The 24,270-nt window shown below is 38.1% G+C and overlaps 1 protein-coding gene across 2 annotated transcripts in view; it reads left to right on the forward strand.

Moving 5' to 3' along the window:
- The window catches only part of DENND6A (DENN domain containing 6A), a 55,762-nt gene that overhangs the window by 28,133 nt on the left and 3,359 nt on the right, over positions 1-24,270 (forward strand). For both annotated transcript variants that reach the window (XM_028110398.1, XM_028110399.1), the window contains exons 10-18: positions 6,451-6,573; positions 7,096-7,191; positions 9,544-9,638; positions 20,257-20,322; positions 20,427-20,491; positions 21,061-21,150; positions 22,872-22,925; positions 23,031-23,140; positions 23,550-23,652. In XM_028110398.1, the coding sequence (XP_027966199.1) occupies positions 6,451-6,573; positions 7,096-7,191; positions 9,544-9,638; positions 20,257-20,322; positions 20,427-20,491; positions 21,061-21,150; positions 22,872-22,925; positions 23,031-23,140; positions 23,550-23,652 (802 nt within the window). The remainder of the gene's footprint in view (positions 1-6,450; positions 6,574-7,095; positions 7,192-9,543; positions 9,639-20,256; positions 20,323-20,426; positions 20,492-21,060; positions 21,151-22,871; positions 22,926-23,030; positions 23,141-23,549; positions 23,653-24,270) is intronic.

Genomic DNA, 24,270 nt, shown 5'->3' on the forward strand with positions numbered 1-24,270 from the left:
CTATTTATACTTTTGATACTTAGTTCATTTAGGAATAAATTAAATAATATGCATAAGTTAATATAGAATTTGATTACTAGACATGCTTTCTTTTGAACTGCTGGGTCCAAATCTTAATGCTTTTCAGTTTATTATCAGTTATCTGTGCTTTTGTGGTAATTAATTATTCCTACCACTAACACTTTTTATTAGCATGTGTCTTTTCTCCTGATTATGAATGACATCTTCTTGTTTTTAAAGTAGGACAAGTGAGGGGTACCTGGATGGCTCCCGCTCAGGTCATGATCTCAGTCAGGGTCGTGAGATTGAGCCCGGTGTCCAGCTCTGCGCTCAGCAAGGAGTCTGCTTGAGATTCTCTCCCTCCTTTTCCTTCTGCTCCTCCCCCTCACTCTCGCATGCACACATGCACGCTCTCTCTCTCAAATAAATAAAATCTTTTAAAAAGTGGAACAAGTGAATTTGTTGTTTTTTTTCATTCTTGTTGCTCAGGAGGTGAAAAAACTGAAAGTCGGACAATAATAGGCTCACACAGATAGTGCTGTGCCAAGCATTTAATATCTGACCCTCAGATTAGTGACAGCACTCTTCATTTTGTGTGTGGAGAGCTTACATTGTACATTTTTCGTGTGAATAAAAGTTTAAATGTTTATCACTTATATTGAAGGTGATATTTTTATGCCAACAGTGAGCTTGAGAGGAAAGGACTGAGACCTGGAAAGATGTTTGAAGCTGAGTGGCAGAAATGCAGTTGAGCGTGGGGGCTTGTCTCCCTCCTTGTACCACGTCAAGTCTTGTTAAGCTACCACTGGTCCATGGACCCTGACTTCGGTGTCAGCTCTCTTGATCACACAGTCTTCTCATTCAGTTTTTTTTTTTTAAAGATTTTTTTTTTTTTTAATTCATTTGAGACACAGAGATACAGAGAGAGAACATGAGCAGGGGGAGAGGCAGAGGGAAAGGGAGAGGGAGAAGCAGGCTCCCTGCTGAGCCAGGAGCCCAATGTGGGGCTCGATCCTGGGACCCTGGGATCATGACCTGAGCCGAAGGCAGATGCTCAACCATCTGACCCACCCAGGCGCCCCATCTCATTCAGTTTTTAAGTTGGGCTTACAATTGAGGGACAGCTTTTTGTTGAAAGAAACACATTCTCTTGCCTAGAGTCAAGGACGTTTTACCTGATGATACTTGCTGTTGGTTCCTCACACGGCAAGAGGCATATCAGTTATGTGTCATCATGTTCCTCCTTGCCCCCTTCTTGAAAATGAAGCCATCTTGGCTTTCTGCCCCATTGGCAGAGTGGATAACAGCTATGAGTCTGTGTTTCAAAGACTGTAAAAGTCTCTTGCTACATAAAATGTGTCTGATACTCATTGATACATGTTGGTTTCTTGTAGGTTGTTTTTTTTTTTAAGATTTTATTTATTTATTTGACAGAGACATAGAGAGCGAGCACAGATAGGCAGAGCGGCAGGGAGAGGGAGAAGCAGGCTCTCCACTGAGCAGGGAGCCTGACGCGGGACTCGATCCCAGGACCCTGGGATCATGACCTGAGCCGAAGGCAGACGCTTAACCGACTGAGCCACCCAGGTGCCCCAGTTTCTTTTAGCTTTTAAGATTATAACATGCTATGTCTTTGGAAAAGTTTGAAACCTTTATCTAGTTATTTACTTGTCTAGTTATCTATTTATATATGTATCTATTTATTCATCTTTTATTTATTTGCAGTAAGTTTCTAATTTTTCCAGGGAATGACTCTCTTGAGAGGGTGGCAGTGGAGCTTAGCATAAAGCATAGCACTCCAGAATGGGGATATGAGAGTAGTGCTAAAAAAATACCCTATAATTTCCCTACCCTCATTTTAGTAATTTTATACTGCAGGTAATTAGATGCCTATCACCAATATTTATTAAAGTTAGACCTGGAGATAGGATTCCTTTCTTGAATATTTAATACCTCCCCAATAAAACTACTTTTTGTAACATTTCTAAAGTAATACAGGGGTTTCAGAGAATGCTTTGTCTTGTAACTGTACTTGGTGTCTGCTTATACCCTTACTGATTATATATTATAATACTGGTGAGAAAAAGCAATTTGCAGCTTTAATGCCTGAAGGGCACCCCAGTATTAAATATATACTTATGCACACTTGCCACTTTTTCTATAAATTTGTGATTGTTTAAAAGTTTTATGTACATAAATATATATATAAATGTATATGTGTATGTATGCGTATTATATGTAATTATATAAAAATTTGAAACAATCACTAATTTACAGAAAAAGAGTAAGTATAGTACAGAAAACTTTTTCCTTGTACCACCTGATAGTTGGAGACCTGATGTCTCATCATCTCTGAATACTTCAGTGTCTCTCTCCTACAAATAAAGGCACAACGCAGTCATCAAAATTGGGAAATTAACATTGATAAAATAATACCGTTTAATTCAGATGTCACCAGTTGTCACAGACCATCTAGTTCAGAATTATCTGTTGCATTTACTTGTCATGCTTCTTCAGTCTCTCTCCTTCAGTGTGGAATAGATCCTCAGTCTTCTTTCACACACCTGAGCTTCTTGTGGATTACAAGACAGTTATTTTGCAGGAAATCCCTCAGTTTAGGTTTGTTTGGGATTTACTCAAGCTCTGTGTCTTTGGCAGGGAGGTAGCTTGCCTTGTTACTGAAGATGTTCACTTTGTGGTATTCTCCAAGCTTCTCAATGATAAACTACTTGTTTTCCTTTTGTGATTAAGTATTTTGTGGGGAGGCACTTTGAAACTATGTATATGAGTTATTTATTGCTGTGTAATAAATTACCCCAATACTGGGGTGCCTGGGTGGCTCAGTCGTTAAGCGTCTGCCTTCGGCTCAGGTCATGATCCCAGGGTTCTGGGATCGAGCCCTGCATCGGGCTCCCTGCTCTGCGGGAGGCCTGCTTCTCTCTCTCCCACTCCCCCTGCTTGTGTTCCCTCTCTCGCTGTGTCTCTCTCTGTCAAATAAATAAAATCTTTTAAAAAAAAAAAATTACCCCAATACTTTGAGAGAATATTTGAAAGAACAGATATTACTTCACACAGTTTCTGAGGGTTAGGAATCTGGGAACGTCTTAGCTAGATGGTTCTAGCTCTAGATCTCTTACGAAGTTGGAGTCAGGGTATCAGTCAGTTTTAGTCAGTTGGACAAGTGGGGCATGAGGGTCTTGACTGGGGCTGGAGGATCTGTTTCCCAAAAAGGCTTACTTACTTGGCTGCTGGCTGGAGGTCACAGTTCCTTGTGGTTGTTATCAGGAGGCCTCATTTCTAGTCATGTGGACCTGCCCATAGGGCAGCTGGAATGTTCCCACAGTATTCAGAGGTGATCTGAGACAAGACTGAAGTCACTATGTCTTTTATGACCCAACCTTCTAGGTTGCACAGTCCTTATTCTGTTCATTACATGTAAGCCATTAATCTAGCCTACAGCTAAGGGTGGGGGGGAGAATTAGGCTCCATGTTTTAAAGGAAGTATCATACAATTTGTAGAAATATTTCAAAACATCATACTGTGTATATCTGTATGGACTGTTGGTTTCCTGTTTTATTCAACAGGTTATTAAAGTCTTATTATTCTCATTTGATGTTTCACTTGTCCCCAGTTTGGCCAGTGAGACTTGTCTCACTTCAAGTTGGCCTCTGTTTTTGTTTTTGTTTTTTTTTAAATACTCTTGTCATTCTTTAAAGACTTCCTTGTTTTCTTGTGTAAGATGTTCCAGGCTTTTCTTTTTTAATTAAAAAAATTGATATTCACATACCATAATATCCATTCTTTCAAAGTATACAGTTCACAAAGTTGTGCATAAATACTCTCTAGTTCTAAAACATTTAATCACTTCAAAAAGTAACCCTGTTCCTAGTGGCATTTATTCCCCATTTCTTCTTTCCTCCCCAGCACCTGGGAGTCACTAATCTACTTTATATCTCTATAGATTTGCCTATTCTGGCCATACCATATAAATAGAATCATAAATTATGTGGCTTTTTGTGTCTACTTTCTTATACTTAGCATATCATTTTCATGGTTTATACATGTGGTAGCATGAGTCATTACTTCATTTTATTATGTTCCATTGTGTGGATATACCCCATTTTGTTTATCCATTAATTCACTGAAGGACATTCAGATGGTTTTTACTTTTTAGCTATTATGTGTAATGCTACTATGAATATTTGTATATAAGCCTTTGTATGGACATATGTTTTCAGTTCTCTTGGGTTTTAAAATTATCTTATATTTTTCCTTCCCTAGCCCTGGAACTGGCCATTTCTCCAAAAAGCCTTGGCTTTTTTTTTTAATGGAGAATAGGATTCAGAAGCCAAGATCTGGGCACTACTTGTGCTCATTGCTATTGGGATATCATTGATTTTAGGCCCTCTCAGTGGACAGGGCTAGGGAGTATAGAGTATATACATATTTGTAAAGGGATATGCATACATACATACTCATATATATATATATATATACACACTTTTTGCTATATATTTGTATATACATATATATTAAAAACCATAAAGTCATGCCACTACCCCCAATTCCAGTCCTACAAGACAGGGTTCATTCTAGTTTTCTCCCTTTCTGTATTTGTATTTCTTTCTGAGAAACTACCTCCTATTATCCTTAATTAATTTATTTGATCAGTCCCTGTTAGTAACCAGTCTCTCATCTCTGCTTAAATCCTCTCCTCTGTGCAAATGACTTTCTTACCCCTTTTGGGCTTTGACACTCCATACCCAGCTGCCCTTCTTCATGGATACCTTCCTTAACTTTCTCAGGTTCTACTCCATGCTACACTGACCCCATGTGGTTACCCTCCTACCCCGTTTAGGCTTCTATATTATACATTAGGCCCCCTCTCCATATGGGTGCCATCCTTACTTCGCTTGTGCTCTGGCTCCCAATGCCAGACTAACCCCCCACAGGAATGCCCTCCTTACCCTACTGTGCTCCTACACCTCTTTCCAGGCCACCTCTCCATGTGAACACCCTATTTCCCCTGCTCTTATGTCCCACCATGGACAGCTTCAATACACTCTGGCTCTGACACTCCACACCAGGCTGCCCCTCCAGGCCTCTCGTACTTCTTGCCCTCTGTCACCCCAAACCAGATCACCTCCACACATGTACACCTTCTTTACCACATTTGGGTTCCAACAGCCCCCCAGGAAGCTACCTCCTCCATGTGGATATCTCACACAGGTCCTCACACCCCTCTCTGAGCCAACCATGTCTTCTTTCCCTCCTGGCAGAGATGCCTACCATGCACCATGTTCTGCTTTAGAATTGAATCATTTAGGAAAGAAAGAGGAGGAGGAGTTCCTTTGCCTTATCCTTGAACTGTTTATATTGTTTTGTTTTTGTTTTTTTCTTGCACTTCCTTCACATTTGTTTTCTTGCTTTTGAATTGTTAAAATTAACTTTCCCTAATTTCCATTTCACAAATCTGTTTTATGTTTTTGCATTTACGTGTTCTTTCTTCCTTCCTTCCTTTCTTCCTTCCTTCCTCTCTCTTTCTTGTGTGTGTATATGTTTTCAGCTAGGAAGATTGGTTATGATTTTTATAAGTAGATATTCTCTAACCTGCTAGGAAAAATCGTTACCCTAACAGGAGGAAATTACTAAATAAGTATATTACCAAATGTCTGAGGCTAAGTAATGTACCAGACTAATTCCAGGGCTACTATAAAAATACGGAGCATTTCTGTAAGGGAAGGATCTGCCCAGGAAATCATTCTGTTGTTTGGCATTAGATCTCCCCCTTGTGATTTGTTTTCATCATTTTTTAATCTTGAAAGCATTAGCTTTTATTTTATTTTTTTTTAAGATTTTATTTATTTACTTGAAAGAGAGAGAGGGAGCATGAGCAGGGGAAGGGGCAGAGGGAGAGGGAGAAGCAGACTCCCTGCTGAGCAGGGAGCCTGATGTGGGACTCGATCCCAGGACGCTGGGATCATGACCTGAGCCGAAGGCAGACGCTTAATGACTGAACCACCCAGGCATCCCAAGCATTAGCTTTTAAATTAAGTACATCCAGTAAACATCCTTTGGAAAATTAATTTTTCTTGTTTTCTTTAAAATATTTAGAATAGAAATTCAAATGTAAGAAAGCAATATTGATGAAATAGGTCTACCATATGGTACAATTTAATAGTTATTTTATATGTTTTTATTATATGTTAGCCATTTTATATGTCAGTATATTGCATTTAATTTTCTAGAAATTCGAATGAGTCACATTGGTATGTTTTTATATGGATAAAAGGGACTTATACATCACCATATTCTAAAGAATTTGTATGTCACAACGAGGTAGAAATAGCTGGAAGAATTTATGTCAGTATGAAGTTTTTAGAACGATCATCTAAGAACTTAAAAAAACAGAGTTGGATAAATAACACTTCTGTATAAATACCTTTCAGGTGTTTCTGCCCGGTTTTCCTTCATAGTCAGATGCTTTGGGAGCTGGTCCTGTTGGGGGAGCCCCTCGTGGTCATGGCACCATCACCATCAGAGTCATCAGAGACTGTATTGGCACTTACTAAGTGAGTATGTTTGGTTCCTGACGGTGATGATTGCAGCATTTTTCCATCTGGGATAGGTTTGCACACTTGTTGCGTTGACCCACACAACCCCCTTCCTTATAAGAAGGCTGGGCTCATTATAGTACCGTTTCATGGATGAGAAAATTAATTCAGCCTCCACAAGGGCTAGAACCGTGTTTCGGTTTTTCTGAGCAACAAACATGCATTCGCTCAGCTGGCACCTGACAAATATGGGCTGCATGAATGGTCAGAGTCTCGTAAAAGATACATAACAAGAAAGTGAGAGTGCCAGCACTTCACCCCATCTTCTGCCCCAAGTCCAGCATGCTTTCAGCACACCATTCCACATGATTATGCATTTCCATTTGTCTTTCTGGTTTCCTAAAATGAGTTTGCTCTTTATTGAAATAAATAAATAAATAATGCCATTGTGGGTATACTGTGTGTATTGATGTTTTATAGTTATTGAGTAGGGCCTTTAATTTTTTGTCCTTTGTTTTAAATGTTCTTCTTACTCCACAGCTGTATTTCTCCATTAAAGTACTTCAGCGACTTCCGACCTTATTTCACAATTCATGACAGTGAATTCAAAGAATATACTACTCGTACTCAAGCCCCGTGAGTAAACAAAACAACTATTATTGACCAAGTATTACCTGTATAACCAAATTATATAGAATTACATCTTGAACTTATTGGCATCTTGATTTTATAAAGGAAGGTTTGAGCAGCTGCTTGTAATACTTCTACATTTCAGTTGTCAATCTTATTTTCTTTGAATGATTTTATTTATTAGTGGAAGCTGTACTGTCATTAATAGCAATCTGACTATACTTTGAATTCTGTTTTCTTGCCCTACTTTAGGGCCTCTTACAGCATCAGTTATCTGTTATTGTTCTGGAACTTCCTTTTCCTTCTCCCTCTTCATTTCTTCCCCTTCCTCCTCTTCATTGAATTGGCATGGAAACATGAAAATTCTTCCCAATATGTCAAAGGGGAAAAAATTATCTTACCCTTTCCCTTTTAGCTCCTGCTCTATTGCTTACATTCTTTTCATAGCTAAATTTCTAGAATAACAACAACAACAAATCTCCATTTACTGTCTTTACTTCTTGGTTTTCTGGTTGCTTCTCAGTCCATGCAGGTTGATTTCTCCACTTCAGTGAAGTCGTTCTTGGCCAGAGTCATCAAGACCCTCTCCCTGCCCGATCCCATAGGCACATTATTGCCCTAATTCTTCTGCCTTCCCTTTCTTATAACAATTTAAGCTGTTGAGCTTGAAAGCATTTTTTTAAAGATTTTATTTACTTTTGAGAGAGAGAGAGAGAGAGAGCGAGCCCATGAGTGGGGGGAGGGGCAGAAGGTGAAGCAGGCTCCCCATATGGGACTCGATCCCAGGAGCCTGGGATCATGACCTGAGCCGAAGGCAGACACTTAACTGACTGAGCCACCCAGGCACCTGAGCTTGAAAGCATTTTAATCCTTGATGCCACTCTCACCTGGCCGTCTGGTGATGCATCTCAGTCTCCTGTGCAGAGACGTCTGTCTCTGCCAGCACCTTAAATGTTGGTGTTCTCCAGTCCTGTGTTCTGGGATCTGATTTCAGACTGATAATTCTTTCTGAGCAATCTTATCTGTACCCACAGTCTCTGTTAAGACCCATATACTGATAACTGAAATTTATCTGCCTAGCCCAGATCTTTGCAAGTGCAGACCTTTATGTCCAGGGTTTTGTTGTTGTTTTTTACCACTTTACCACCTGGACATCTTAATGGCACCTGAAACTAAATGTATACAGTGAATTCTTTGTTTCCTTGTTTTCTTCCCCAAACCCATGAATGGTACTACTTTTTACTTAGTCATCAAAAATCTAAATTGTCATAAATTTCTCCTTCTTAACGTGGCCCACATCAAGTTTTACCAAATTCAGTCAATTCAGCACCATAAAATCTCTCTCATAATAACATTTGTTACCTGCTTTCCAGAAGTCTCTTCCCGGTCTTACTGTCTCCAGTGTTTGTCATAGCTGCTGTTGCTTTTTCCCAAACCGCATCTCCTCCTTATAGGGCATCTTCCAGATTTACCCTAGGATGATCTTCCTACGTTTTCATTCATGTGGCATCCTTCCATTTGGTTCTCTAGGACCTTCCATTTGCCTACAAGATTTTTAAACATCTTAGCATATTAACTTCATACTTAATAATCTGGCCAGCACCTGCCCATCTACTTTCATTTCTGACTCTTCATCCTTCTCACTTTATGCTGAGCTCTTTGTAGTTCTTCAAGCACACCACACTCTCACTTCATTGCTTGGCTCGTACTGTTTGTTTTCCTGCATCACCTTTACCTCTCTTATCCACTTGGCAAAGAACTTCTGTTCATCTTTCATATCTTTGTGCAATGTCATCTCTTGGTAAAGCTGTCTTTGTTTTGTTTTGTTTTTAGAGGTTTATTTATTTTAGGGAGAGAGAGAGCATGTGTGGACACACAAGGTGGGGAGGGGTACAGGGAGAGGGAATCTTCAAGCAGACTCCCTGCTGAGCTCGGACCCCCCCCCTACGTGGGGCTTAGTCTCAGGACCCCAAGATCATGACCTGAGCTGAAATCAAGAGTCGGATGCTTAATCGACTGAGCCACCTGGGCTTACCTGTTGAAGCTGTCTTTGAATCCCCTGGTAGACATATAGTTTCTCCTTTGTAATTGCTGTGTGTGTTATACCACCTTCTCTATTTCCTAATTTTGGCATTGTAATCAGGTATGTATGCCTTTCTTTCTGTATGCTTTTAAAAAGACCAGGTCTTTTATGTTTACTTGCCTAGTGCTAAACATGGTGCCTGGCATATAGTTGAGACGTTAATGCACTGAGTGAAGGAAAAGATAGTCTATTGTTCAATCTAAAGAAAGTATAAACTAGTCTTCACTAGAACATTTGTCTTTTTCTCACTTTGTTTCTGTTTTGTTTTTATGTAGGCCTTCAGTCATATTAGGAGTAACCAACCCTTTTTTTGCAAAAACACTCCAGCACTGGCCGCACATTATTCGAATAGGAGACCTTAAACCTGCAGGTAGAGTATAAACTCAGTGTTCTGTTTTTAGTATGTGAGTTGGCTGAGTAGGTTCATTTCTTCCCCTTTGTTTTCATCTCTTGATTACTTTTTTTTTTAAAGATTTTTTATTTATTCATGAGAGACAGAGAGAGAGAGAAGCAGAGGGAGAAGCAGGCTCCCCACTAAGCAGGGAGCCTGATGTGGGACTCGATCCCAGGACCCTGGGATCATGACCTGAGCCGAAGGCAGACGCTTAACCATCTGAGCCACCCAGGCGCCCTCTTGATTACTTTTTTAATTATGTTGTTGGTAACCTTTTTGGAGGCAATCTGAATAAGGGCCTTTGAAGAAGAGCCTGACTTCCCACTAAAATATACAGATTCTTGTATGTGTAACGCATCATGTCCTCCTATCAAAAAATGCACTTCTAGTGTTATAAACATGGAATGAATTATAAAACAATGAAACCTCATAAATTTGAGCAACTTTTTATATATGGATAAGCCCAATTAAACAGGGATTTCCAACACTGCTTGAATAAAACCTTGTAGAAGCTAGAATTATTCAATTTGGCACAAAATTCTCTGCTAGGTCTCAAAACAAGCATTATATATTTCCCATGGCAATGGTATTGATTAAGGAAGTGGTCAAAGGTTGTGCTTTCCTTGAGGAAAAGATAAATAGTATTTTGCTCATAATAACTATTTAATAAACATATTTAAATGAGTAAATTAATTCAGAGGTTGGAAGTTTTGTTAACTTAGATGACAATTTAATGGTATCTCTGATATTCCTCCCTGGACATTCCTGAATTTTCTACTGGAATAGTAAGACTTGAGATACTGAAAATATTTTTTTTTTTTAAAGATTTTGTTTATTTATTTGATAGAGACATGGCGAGAGAGGGAACACAGCAGGGGGAGTGGGAGAGGGAAAAGCAGGCTTCCGACCGAGCAGGGAGCCCGATGCAGGGCTTGATCCCAGGACCCTGGGATCATGACCCAAGCCGAAGGCAGACGCTTAATGGCTGAGCCACTCAGGCGCCCTGAGATACTGAAAATACTTTTAAATAACTTTATGATGTGTTACTTTTAAAGACTTCTTTTGGTATACACAGGAATATTTCAAATATTATTTAATAATTTATGAGATATCTTTTCTTGCATATACATAAATCTAGGTAGATATGTTAGATTCAAGCAATAACAATTTTATTTTTTTATTTTTTATTTTTTAATTTAATTAAATTAATTTATTTAAGACAGAGAGAGAGAGAGAGAGCACAAGTGGGGTGAGGGGCAGGGGGAGAAGCAGACTCCCCGCTGAGCAGGGAGCCCAAAGTGGGGCTCGATCCCAGGACTCCGGGATCATGACCTGACCTGAAGGCAGATATTCAACCAACAGAGCCACCCAGGTGCCCCAAGCAATAACAATTTAAATGATATTATTTACGAACATTAGACTCAGCCTTATACCGAAATCCTTGGAAGCCTTAAGAAATCGAGGAAAGAGCAAGTAGCTTTACCTTGGCTGTCAGATCTATGTGTTCTTATGCAGAACAGCCTCTTTAAGCCTCAGATTCTTTGTCTGCTGGGAGATTAAACAGTTCCTGACTCAATGGCTTTCTGTAAATGTCATAGTCACCCGCCATTTCACTGGTGTCCTCTCTGATTTAATGATAATTTAGAACATAGCAATCACCAGAGTCTTAGCTATGAGATGATATGAAATAGTTTTAAAAATCTTAATTTAATATTGACATTTGTTTTCATGGTTTTGTCCTATTAATCTAGACTATTGGATTGATTGTAATATAGTTGACTACTGTTTATTATCTTTTTCCAATGAAAAAGGCTCTTGGTTGTGGCTTTAAGTAGAGGAACTTTTGCATAAAATCATTGGTAAAGTAGTGTGTTTATAAGAAACTGCCAGACTTTTTTCCAAAGTGGCCCACCAGTTTTACATTTAAAAAAAGTTTAAGTTTATTTATTTTTAAGTTTTTATTTAAATTCCAGTTAAGATGCAGTGTGATATTAGTTTCAGGTGTACAATATAGTGATTCAGCACTTGCATACATCACCTAGTGCTCAGCAGAAGTGCCCTCCTTCATCCCCATCAACCTATTTCACTCATACCCCGCCAACCTCCTTTCTGATAACCATCAGTTTGTTCTCTATAATTAAGAGTCTGTTTCTTGGTTTGCCTCTCCCTTCCCCCACCCCATGTTCATTTGTTTTGTTTCTTAAATTCCACATATGAGTGAAATCATATGGTATCTTTCTCTGACTGGCTTATTTCGCTTAATATAATATTCTCTACATCTAGCCTGCGGCTCGAACCCATACCCCAAGATCAAGAGTTGCACACTCTTCTGACTGAGCCAGCCAGGCACCCCTCATTTTACATTTTTTTTTTAAAGATTTTATTTATTTATTAGAGAGAGAGAGACATTGAGAGAGGGAACACAAGCAGGGGGAGTGGGAGAGGGAGAAGCAGGGAGCCCCCACTGCAGGGCTCGATCCCAGGACCCTGGGATCATGACCTGAGCTGAAGGCAGACGCTTAACGACTGAGCCACCCAGGCGCCCCTCATTTTATATTTTTACCAGTAGTCTATAAGAATTCCTATTTCTTCACATCTCTGCCAACAGCATTTGATCCTGTCTGTGTTTTTCATTATAGCCATTTAATGGGTTTGAAATTGTGGTTTTTATTTGCATTGCCTTAGTGAATAATAATATTGAGCATCTTTTCATCTACTTATAGTTGTTCATATATCTTCTTGGATGAAATGTTGATTGAAATCTTTTGCCAATTTTTAGTTGGGTTACTTGTCTTACTATTTAGTTGTAAGAGATCTTTATGTATTTTGGATACAAGTCTGTGTTTAAATATATGATTCACAAATATTTTCTCGCAGTATTTGGTTTCTTTTTTGTTTTCTTAATGATATCTTTTCAAGTGCAAAAGTGTTTTTTTCTGCACAGTTTGATTGAGATATACTTGACAAACAGCACTGTGTAAGTTTAGGGTGTACAGCATAATGACTTATATATATTGTGAAATGATTGCCACAGTAAATTTAGTTAATATCTCTCACCTCATATGGATACCAAAAAAATAAAAGGAAAATAATGGTTCCTTATGATGATAACTTTTAGGATTTACTCTCTTAACAGTTTTCAAGTATAATATTATACAGCAGTGTTAACTATAGTCATCATGTTGTCATCATGTATCTGCATTACATCTCCAGTACTTAATTTTCCTTATAACTAGAAGTTTGTACCTTTTGACCACTTTCATCCATTTCCCCCAACCCTCACCCCTCTCTTCTGATACCTACAAAAATGTGTTTAATTTTGATAAAGTCTGGTTTATCAGTTTTTTTCTTTTATGGATTAGCCTTTTGATACTGTATCTAAGAACTCATTGCCCAACCCAGCGTCACAAAGATTTTCTCCTATGTTTTCTTCTAAAAGTTTTATTTATTATGTTGGCACCTACATTTAGGTCTATGAACCACTTTAGTTATTTTTTATGGGTTAAGGGTCCAAAATAATCTTTTTTTCATGTTGCTATTCAGTTGCATTAGCACTATTTGTTGAAGATTATCTTTTTTTCTATTGAATTTCATTGGTACCTCTGTGGAAAATCAACACTAATGCAATGTCTTGATTACTGTAGTTTTATAGTAAGTTTTGAAATCAGGAAGTGTAAGTCTTCTAATATTGTTCTTCTTTTCCAAAATTGTTTTGGCTATTCTTGGTGTTTTGCATTTCCATATAAATTTGAGAATCCCTTTGTTAATTTCTGCAGCCAGCTAGCTGGGATTTTGATAGGAATTATGTTAATATGCAGTAAATTTGGGGGTTTTTTTGGTGTCTCTGATCCAGGAACTTGAGATATCTTCTGTTGTTTAGGTCTGTAATTTTTCTCAGCAATGTTTTGTAGTTTTCTTTTTAAAGGTGTTTGTTTTTTATTTGAGAGAGAGTGAGAGAGCACAAGCAGGGGGAGCGGCAGGCAGAGGGAAAGGGAGAGGCAGGCTCCCCGCTGAGCAGGGAGCTTGATGGCGGGGCTCGATCCCAACATCCTAGGATCATGACCTGAGCCAAAGGCAGACGCTTAACTGACTGAGCCATCCAGGCGCCCCTGTAGTTTTCAATATACAAGTCTAATTATGATGTTAGATATAGGTTTTCGTAGATGTCATTCATTAGATGGAGGAAGTGCCTTTCTATTTCTAGTTTGTTGAGGATTATCATGAATTGGTGTTGAATTTTGTTAAATGCTTTTCCTCTATGGAGATTGTCATGTGGTTTTTGTCCATTATCAATATGGCATATTAATTGCATTTTGGATGTTAAACCAACCTTATATTCCTTGGGTAAATCCCATTTGGTCATGGTGTATAATCCTTTTTATATGTTGCTAGATTTGATTTGCTATTATTTTTGTTGAACATTTTTGCATCTGTATCCATGAGGGATATCGGTCTGTAGTTTCTTTTCTTGTGATGTCTTGCTAGCTAATATTCTTGCTACTCTGAGAAGCCTCTTCAGGCAAGTGAAGTTACCATTTAAAAGTAAGGCCTAGGGGCACCTGGGTGGCTCAGTCGGTTAAGCGTCTGCCTTCGGCTCAGGTTGTGATCCCGGGGTCCTGGGATCGAGTCTCACATCCGGCTCCCTGCTCAGCGGGGAGCCTGCTTCTCCCTCTCCTCCCCACTTGTGCTCTCTCTCACTATTTCTGTCTCTCTCTCTCTCTCAAATAAATAAATAAAATCTAAAAAAAAATTAAAAAATAAATAAATAAAAGTAAGGCCTAGGACCAAGGGAGGGGAGGGGATAATTCTTGAATTGCTTTTTCAAAGTGGGGATGAGGACAGTTATGGAATATTAATTAGAACTTATTTTAAGCAGCCTACCTTACAGATGAGCTGCTGTGCTCTCTCTGATTATTTCCATCACCAGCTTATTTAGACCACTTCATCAGGTATCATTTTTTTCTGCAGGAAAGCAGTGGTGGTATATGGAAACATTACACTTTATAGATTCTTAGTGGTCACTGAAGAGTGAATGCTAGAGGTTGTCAGTATCCTCAGTTTGGTTCTTGTTAGTTAATGGAGAAAATATGTTGTGAACAAAGGCACCAGGGGTAATTTGATAATTTGGGGCAAGACTTTAGTGTCTGACTGTTTCTGGGACTGACAGGTCTTATGTGAGCACAATTCTTAATAGAAGTGCAAAATTTCATTAAGTTTAGTGTGTTTATGATACTTTTCCCCACTTATCTTAAAAGTTGTTTTTATTGTGGTAAAATATACATAACCTAAAATTTACCATTTTAACTAGTTTTAAGAATTTAATTCCCATAAAAATAATACAGTGGCATTAAGTATATTCATAGTGTACAACCATCACCACTATCCATTTCCAGAACTTCTTCATCATCCCAAACAGAAGGATTTGGATTTAGTTCACCCAGGGGGAGGTGGATGGGGAGATGGGGTAACTGGGTGATGGGCATTAAGGAGGGAACTTGATGTAATGAGCACTGAGTGTTATATACAACTGATGAATCACTAAATTCTACCACTGAACCTAATAATACTCTATATTAATTAAATTGAATTAAAAAAATTAAAAAATAACACAGTGGCATTAAGTATATTCATAAGGTGCACCCATCATCACTCTCCAGTTCCAGAACTTCTTCGTAATCCCAAACAGAAGGATTTGAATTTAGTTCACCCAAATCCAAAACCCATTAAATAATAGCTCCCCAATTATTGCATCCCCCAGTCCCTGGTAACTTCTAATTTCTGTTTCTATAAAGTTGACTCTTCTACATATTTTGTATAAGTGGAATCATGTAATATTTGCCCTTTAGTGTCTGGCATATCTCACTGTTTTCAAGGTTCACTTATGTTGTATCATGCAGAAGAATTTCATTCCTTTAAAAAAAAAAATTGTGGGACACCTGGGTGGCTCAGTCAGTTAAGGGACTGCCTTTGGCTCAGGTCATGATTCCAGGGTCGAGTCCTTGATGGCTCAGGTCATGATCCCAGGGTCCTGGGATCGAGTCCTGTGTTGGGCTCCCCGCTCATTGGAGAGTCTGCTGCTCCCTCTGCCTGCCATTCCTCCTGCTTGTGCTCTCCCTCTCTGGCAAATAAATAAAATCTTAAAAAAAAATTGCAGTAAAAAGCACATAACACGATGTTTACCATCTTAACCATTTTTTAAGTGTACAGCTCAGTGGCATTAAGTGCATTCCCATTGTTGCACTATAATCACCACCATTTACTCACAGTGCTCTTTCGTCTTGCAAAATCTCTTGAACAATAACTTACTATCCACTTCTTTCTCCACTCACCCCACCCTAGCCCTTAGCAACTACCTGTCTACTTTCTGTCACTATGAATTTGACTACTCAAGTATTTCATATAAGTGGAATTCTACTTGTCCTTTTGTGACTGGCTTATTTCGCTTAGTATAACGTCCTCAAGGTTCATTCATGTTGTAATGTGTCAGAATTTCCTTCCTTTTTAAGACTGAATAATATGCCATTGTATGCATGTACCACATTTTATTTACCCATTTATCTGTCAGTGGACACTTGGGTTGCTTCCACCTTTGAGCTATTGCAAATAATACTTCTATGAACATGGGTGTACAGATACCTCTTTGAGTCCCTGCTTTCACTTCTTTTGAGTATGTATCCACAAAAGTGGGATTGCTGAACCACATAGCCATTTGTGTTTAATGTTTTGAGAAACTGCCATACTGTTTTTATTTTCCATTCCCATCAACAGTGCACAAGCGTATCAGTTTCTCCACATCCTTGCCTACACTTGTTATTTTTGGTGTTTTTTTGATGGTAGCCCTTCTAATGGTGTGAGATAGTATCTTGTGGTTTTGATTTGCATTTCCCTAACAATTAGTAACGTTGAGCTTCTTTCATGTGTTTATTGGCCGTCTCAATAACTTCTTTGGAGAATTATCTTTCCAAGTCCTTTGCCTGTCTTTTAATCAGGTTGTTTTGTTATTGTTGAGATGTAAGAGTTCTTTATATATTCTAGAGACCAGTCCCTTATCAGATAAATGCTTTGTGATGAATATTTTCTCCCATTCCATGAGTTGTCATTCTCTCATTGGTAGTGTCCTTTGATGCACAAAAGTTTTAAGTTTTGATGAAGTCCAATTTATCTGTATTTTCTTTTATCACCTCTACTTTTGGTTTCATATTCATGAAAATCCATTTATCTTTTTTTTTTTAAGATTTTATTTACTTATTTGACAGAGAGAGACACAGCGAGAGAGGGAACACAAGCAGGGGGAGTGGGAGAGGGAGAAGCAGGCTGAGCCGAAGGCAGATGCTTAACGACTGAGCCACCCAGGCGCCCCAATCCATTTATCTTTTAATTTATGAGTGTTGGGTATATATCTTGGGGCATTTTTCTGCCCATTGATCTCAAGGCCAGGACCACTGCATATGCTGCACAAGTTATGAAACACAACAGCCCTTCTTAGGATTCTGTCTTTGAAAATTCTCAGAGGGTCAGTAGAACTACAGAAAAAGTATCTTCTGCAGGACCAGCAGGGAAGGCACAGCAAACCTGAGATTCATAACTTTACCAGAAGTATACATTTAGTTTTAACCCTGTAGAGGGATCATTCCTCCTGATAAAAAGGATTATTTCTTCTGGATTATACCTAGTTTTAGTTCCAAATTCTGTTAAATGGAGAAATATAATATTAAGATGATGGTACTTAACAAATATTCCTCAAAGCGAAACTAATTCTATTAGCGTATATTGGATCAAATTATAAACTGATAATTTCTGACCAGAAATTGAGTTTGATTCACTAAAGGTAAAATTGATTCACTAAAGGTAAAATATTTGGCCTAAATGTGGAAGATTCTAGTGCCCATATACAGAGGTGCAGTAGCTATGACTATTAATTTAGTAATGTTAAACCCCTCTCTAATGTGCATTGTACATAACAGACATTGAATAAGTATTTTTTTTAAGATTTTATTTATTTGCGGGGGGAGAGAGCACAAGCAGGGGGAGCAGCAGAGGGAGAGTGAGAAGCAGGTGCCCCGCCAAGCAGGGAGCCCGTCATGGGGCTTGATTCCAGGACCCTGGGACCATGACCTGAGCCAAAGGCAGACGCTTAACCAACTGAGCCACCCAGGGACCCCTGAATAAGTATTTTTAATTAAAATAAATATCTGTAATGATGGGACTTGGGTTCATTGCAGACACCTGTTTTTTTTTTCCAAAGCCATCTGACAAATATTCATTAAAAAAATTTTTTTTGTAATAGGCAGTGTATCTTCATGATTAATTTTCTTTATATCTATTACATACTATGGTGTAACAATGACGATGACTAGGGTTAGAGATCAGTATGCATCTTACACCTGATGAAATCCAGTGAATCAGAGGGGAATTGTGTGAGTGAAGATTGCTGCATGGGTTTATTTTTGTCTTTTCCCTTTTTAAAAAGACAGACATGGTTGCAACCTATCTTCATTATTACCCAGAACATATTGAATATAAAGAATATATGAAACCTACTGCCGAATTCTTCTTCTCTCTGATACTTGGTTCTTTTTTGCACAGTGAATTTCAGAATATAATATATTAATAAAGAGTATTGGTGGATAGAACAATTGCAAGTTCTTTGTGACTTGGAGCAGAAGGAAACAGAAAATAAGTACAGAAATAATTTTTTAACTCCTCTTTGCCTCCTCTTTTGGGTTTCCATAGCATCTTGTTCATAATTTTATCCCAGCACATATCCTGCATATTGTCATGTATTTCTATTTGTCTTACTAGGAACTAGTTGAACTAGTTGAGAACTAGGAACTACAGGAACTAGTTTTATTTTTTTACTTCCAGTATCTTGCATTTACTAATATTTACTGAATCGATGAAAATATTAGTTTGTGTGTACATGACAGTGACTTCTTAACAAGGGTCTGTTGTTTAAAGTTATTATTGGGGCAGTTGATAAAATTAGAGTATCATCTTTATTACTCTAAAGCTTTTCTGTAAGATTGAAATTATTTCAAAGTAGAGAATTTACAGAAATACCTGTTTTACCATAGTACATGCTCTTAAAAAAAATTTTTTTTTTAAAGATTTTATTTATTTGACACAGAGAGAGAGACAGCTAGAGAGGGAACACAAGTAAGGGAGTGGGAGAAGGAGAAGCAGGCTTCCTGCGGAGCAGAGAGCCCGATGTGGGGCTCGATCCCAGGACCCTGGGATCATGACCTGCGCCGAAGGCAGACGCTTAACGACTGAGCCACCCAGGCACCCCTAAAATTTTTTAACAATTTAAGATTACAAGTGAAAATGCTCTGTGTTCCTACAATTCCACCCCCAGAGATAACTGTAGTTAGCAGTTAGATGTATATAACAATTTAATGAAAAATGTGTTTTCAATTTAGAGCCTTGAATTGATAATCTCTAGATTGTCTTTCAGTTCTTAGGTCCTCTTACACTTAGAGGTAGGATGGAGAAAGGAAAAGAAAAGGTCTGTTTAGTGTGCTTATGACACTTTTAAGTGGTTATCTTGAGGCATTTTTCTGCTGATTAGAGGGTCGTTTAGATTGTAGCTTCTTTTGACTCCAAGACCAGAACCACAGCATATGCTGTGCAAATTGTTCGCAGCTGACCTGCTCAGGAGGCCTGTCCATCTATGGCTCAGGTCTGTGGTTGTGACACACACTGTCACCACCTGGTGGCAGTGTAAGTTTCTATAATGCAGAAACAGAATTTTGGGAGGTGTCAGGAAAAAACTTTTGAATACTGTTAAGAGTTGCTTGCAATTCCATTTACTCTTCAAGGGTATTTTATTAATATTTGGCACATAGGTTTTCAATTGCATGTATTTGGCACAAAGATTTTAAATTACAAGTTAAGTGACAAAGGGAAAAGTTTTAAGTAATGATAGATATTAATGAAAGATCAAATACCCATTTTATATAATTTACACATTTTTTTCTGTAATGCTATAATCCAGCATTTATCCAGTTTTAAAATACCAGGAATAAACTCTTGAATATTATTTGATGTTAAGAAAAATACTTCAGTGGCGCCTGGGTCGCTCAGTCGGTTAAGTGTCCAACTCTTTATTTCAGCTGAGGTCATGAGATCAAGCCCTGCATTGGGCTTCTGTGTTGGGCGTGAAGCCTGCTTGAGATTCCTTCTCTCCCTCTGCCCCTTCCCCCGTGCACACTTGCTCTCTCTCTCTCTCTCTCTAATAAATAAGTAAATTTTTTTTTTTTTTTAGATTTTATTTATTTATTTGACAGAGACACAGCAAGAGAGGGAACACAAGCAGGGGGAGTGGGAGAGGGAGAAGCAGGCTTCCTGTGGAGCAGGGAGCCTGATGCGGGGCTCGATCCCAGGACCCCGGGATCATGACCTGAGCCGAAGGCAGACGCTCAACGACTGAGCCACCCAAGCGCCCCAAGAAGTAAACTTTTTTTAAAAAGAATACTTTAGCTACAAGATCCCTGACTAAGTAATAAACAGTCAGTGGATTATTAATCTTAGAAAATTCCAGTTTTGTAATATGTAAAACTCGAATAATAATGAGTCCTTATGATATTTCCTTTAGGTGAAATTCCTAAGCAAGTTAAAGTGAAAAAATTGAAGAACCTAAAGACCCTGGATTCTAAACCTGGTATTGATTTTTATTATTATATTTTATTATTTTTATTAACTTTTAAATATATATTTATGTGGGTACTTGGGTCTTATTATTTACCGTATTTCTTTACTTCTTAGGAGTTTATACTTCTTATAAGCCATATCTAAGTAGAGATGAAGAGATCATAAAACAATTACAGAAGGTAATTCCTTGTTCATATTATTAATTTAAATTTCCTTGTGCAGGTAAGCAATATCCAGTTAGGGAGTATGTGCCTTATGTGTGATAATGTGAAATGAGGTCTTTCTTTTGAACCAAAGCTTCACAAAAATCAGAAGCCTAAGCAGCAACAATTATGGGCTTGAAATGTGGAGCTGCAGCTACCCACTAGTGCCAGTCTTTCTAGAAACTTGAGAGTTATAGTGAAAAAGTAATGGACTTTTCCATGAGGTAGTTTAGCAGCCAACAGGGGATGGTTAGCATTTTTTGGAAAATGTAAATAATACTCATACAGCAAGTGTGAAATAAAGACAGTTCAATGTAAACTGATACTTTTAAGTGTGGAATGAACGTGATGTTTTGCGCTAAGGGTTTTTTTCACAGGATATGGCACAATGAACTTCAGGTTAAATTCAAGGTGAAGTTCTAGGGGTTTGATTTTCAGTCAAGTAAAAGTGTGTATTTACATATCAGTTGAACTACTATAATTATGCTTTGTTTTATATTCTTTCTTACACTAGAATGTAGGTTTTCATTGCTTTTTCTTTTAAGGGTGTACAACAGAAACGTCCTTCTGAGGCTCAAAGTGTTATTCTCCGACGCTATTTTTTGGAACTGACACAAAGCTTCATCATTCCATTAGTAAGTTAACATAGGTATTTGTTTAATTTAATGATTTGTTGAAGGATTATGAATGTTTTCCCCATTCACAAAAACCTTAGTTTATGTGTTTTGCCTGCTCATGTGTTTGGTGATTAAAAATAGAGCCCTTTGCAGGAGACCTGGACTCTGTTCTAATGTTAACTGTGTAACTTTGGCAAGTCACTTCCTCTCTGACTCACATTTTCTTTATCTGTAAAATGTGGCTAATTCCACTTTTCCTAAATATCTTTCAGGGTTGCTGTGAATCTTAAATGAGATAATTGTGAAATATTACATAATTATTGCATTTTACACCTTAAAACAAAGTTAACCTGGAACTTCTTTCTGATATTATTTCCTTTTTTGTTTTCAAAGCTACTTTTTTTAAAGATTTTATTTATTTATTTATTTATTTATTTGAGAGAGCGAGAACAAGCACGAGCAGGGGGAGGGAGAGTCTCAAGCAGACTCTGTGCTGAGCACGGAGCCTGATGTGGGGCTCCATCTCACAACCTTAAGATCATGACCTGAGCTAAAATCAAGAGTTGGACACTTAACCAAAACCGACTGAGCCACCCAGGTGGCCCTCTGATACTATTTTCTTGAGCACAGTTTGATATGATATCCATGAGACCAGTAACTCCATGATGACAGGGGCCTTATCTGTCTTGTTCATTATCTTTTCTTCAGTTTGGCATCTGGTAGCACTCAGTATTTATGGAATAAGTGACTAGATGATAGGGTTATTCTATGAAATTCAGTAGAATAGCATATTAAAATATTAAAAGATGCCCTTACAGTATCAGACAGTACATAATATGGTCCTAGTCTGGAGACTGCATCCAAGAGAGATTCCATGTAATTATTAATGTAATCTATCTATGAATATCATATGGGAGCAACCTGGAGATCTTTGCTGTTACATTTTGAGGCAGAATACTCTTTCTTGGTCTATGGATGTTAATTAATTTTGTTGCATTTAAATCTCTTTGATTTGAAATGAACTTTACTGTACTGCTTAAGGGCATGGACTGAAGTCAAGTAGACCTGAATTCAGGTTCAGGCTATGTGACCTTGGGCGGCTTACTTAGCTTTTCAAAGCCTCTTTTCCAGTAATAATGGCCACACGGGATGGTTGCAAGGATTAAAAGAGATCATGCATATAAAATGTTGAGTACATTTTCTGGCACATACTCACCCAGTAGGGTTAATGATTATCAATAAAAATATGCAGTCCCTTGAATTATTTAAGATTTAGTTAAATTCTTATTGAAAATCTGACTTCTCAATTCAATCTAAATTTTGCTCTGTCTGTTATGGGAAGTGATGCATTGCTGCTGAAAGCATATGCATTGAAAGAGCATGTGATGAAAAACTTATAAACCCATTTCTTTTAAGGGGGGTCTGTTTATGTGTTTTTGAAGACCCTCTAGGTAAGAATGCCTAACTTTGGGGCACCTGGGTGGCTCAGTTGGTTAAGCAGCTGACTCTTGGTTTTGGCTCAGGTCATGGTCTCAGGGTCATGGAATTGGGCCCCACATCTGTGCTCAATGAAGAGTCTGCTTGGGATTCTCTCTCTCCTTCTTCTTCTCCCCTTCCCCTCCCTTGCACGCTCTCTCTCTCTCTCTCAAATGAACAAATAAATAAAATCTTAAAAAAAAAAAGAATGCCTAACTTTGATTGATTTTTTTTTTTTTTTTTTTTTTTTTTTTTGGTTTCAGGAAAGATATGTGGCAAGCTTGATGCCTTTGCAGAAAAGTATCTCTCCATGGAAGGTATAACTTTATTCAGTTAAATTCTTATTTGAGTTCTCTAACTGTAATTAACTCCTGGGAGTATAGCCATTTCTTATTTTTAAATCAGTATGTCCTAATTTTTAGAGTCCACCCCAATTAAGACAGTTCCTTCCAGAAGAATTTATGAAGACACTTGAGAAAACAGGACCTCAGCTGACCTCTAGAATAAAAGGCGATTGGATTGGACTTTACCGGTTGGTCTTTTTTTTCCCTTCTTTTTCACCCACCTGTAGAGCTTTATTTAAAAACAAAATAGGGCGTCTGGGTGGCTCAGTCGTTAAGCGTCTGCCTTTGGCTCAGGTCATGATCCCAGGGTCCTGGGATTGAGCCCCGCATTGGGCTCCCTGCTCGGCGGGAAGCCTGCTTCTCCTTCTTACTCCCCCTGCTTGTGTTCCTGCTCTTGCTATCTCTCTCTCTCTCTGTCAAATAAATAAATAAAATCTTAAAAAAAACCCTGGACTTAAACTTACCTTTTTTTTTTAATTCAAATAAATAAATAAAAATTCCATTGTTTCACATGGTTCTCCAAGCTATTGGTAGGAAAGGTATTGAGAGGAAGTAAGTCATAATCAAACTTTGCTTTTTTAAAATTTATTTTTATAGGCATTTTCTAAAATCTCCAAATTTTGATGGTTGGTTCAAGACCCGGCGGAAGGAAATGACCCAGAAATTGGAGGCACTCCATTTAGAAGCTCTTTGCGAAGAGGTTAGAAAACAGTGTGTTTATGTGATGATTAACAACTATTGAAAATAAAGATAACATTATCCTTAGAGGCTGGGAGATTATACCCATATCCACTACTTTGTAAATAAGTAATACCTCACTTTTCTAGATCATGTGCTGTGTGTCAAGGACTGTGTAGGTGCTTTAGATGGATAATGTCTTTTAATCCTTACAACAATTCATTGAAGTAGGTGTGTTATAATCTGCATTATGAGACCCCTAAGGATTATAAGTTAAGTGACTTGCTTCAGATTGCATCACTGCTAAGTAATGAGGCCAGCAGTGAGCTAGAGTCCTGCTTACACTGACCCACAGGAGCTGTGTACATCTCTTCCCAACTTTGCATTCAGTGATCTCAGGTTGGTAGCTTGAAATTGGCTACAGTGGGAGTATTATACCACATTGGCAAATGCTACAAACCAGAGACTTTTCCTAGAGAACTGGTGGTTAAATATTTACTAGCATTCCCCTGGATAGAATCAAGATTCAAATGTTTCCAGTTACTATTAACAATTTTTTTCCTGTATTTTGACTGTTTTTAATCTATAGTGTGTCACCAGACTATTTTAAATTGAGCTCCTTGTGAAAATATAAAGAATA

The sequence above is a fragment of the Eumetopias jubatus genome, unplaced genomic scaffold (genome assembly GCF_037043125.1).
Source record: "Eumetopias jubatus isolate StellerSeaLion01/CBP00866 unplaced genomic scaffold, mEumJub1_p1.0 scaffold_1, whole genome shotgun sequence".
Taxonomy (NCBI): Eukaryota; Metazoa; Chordata; class Mammalia; order Carnivora; family Otariidae; genus Eumetopias; species Eumetopias jubatus.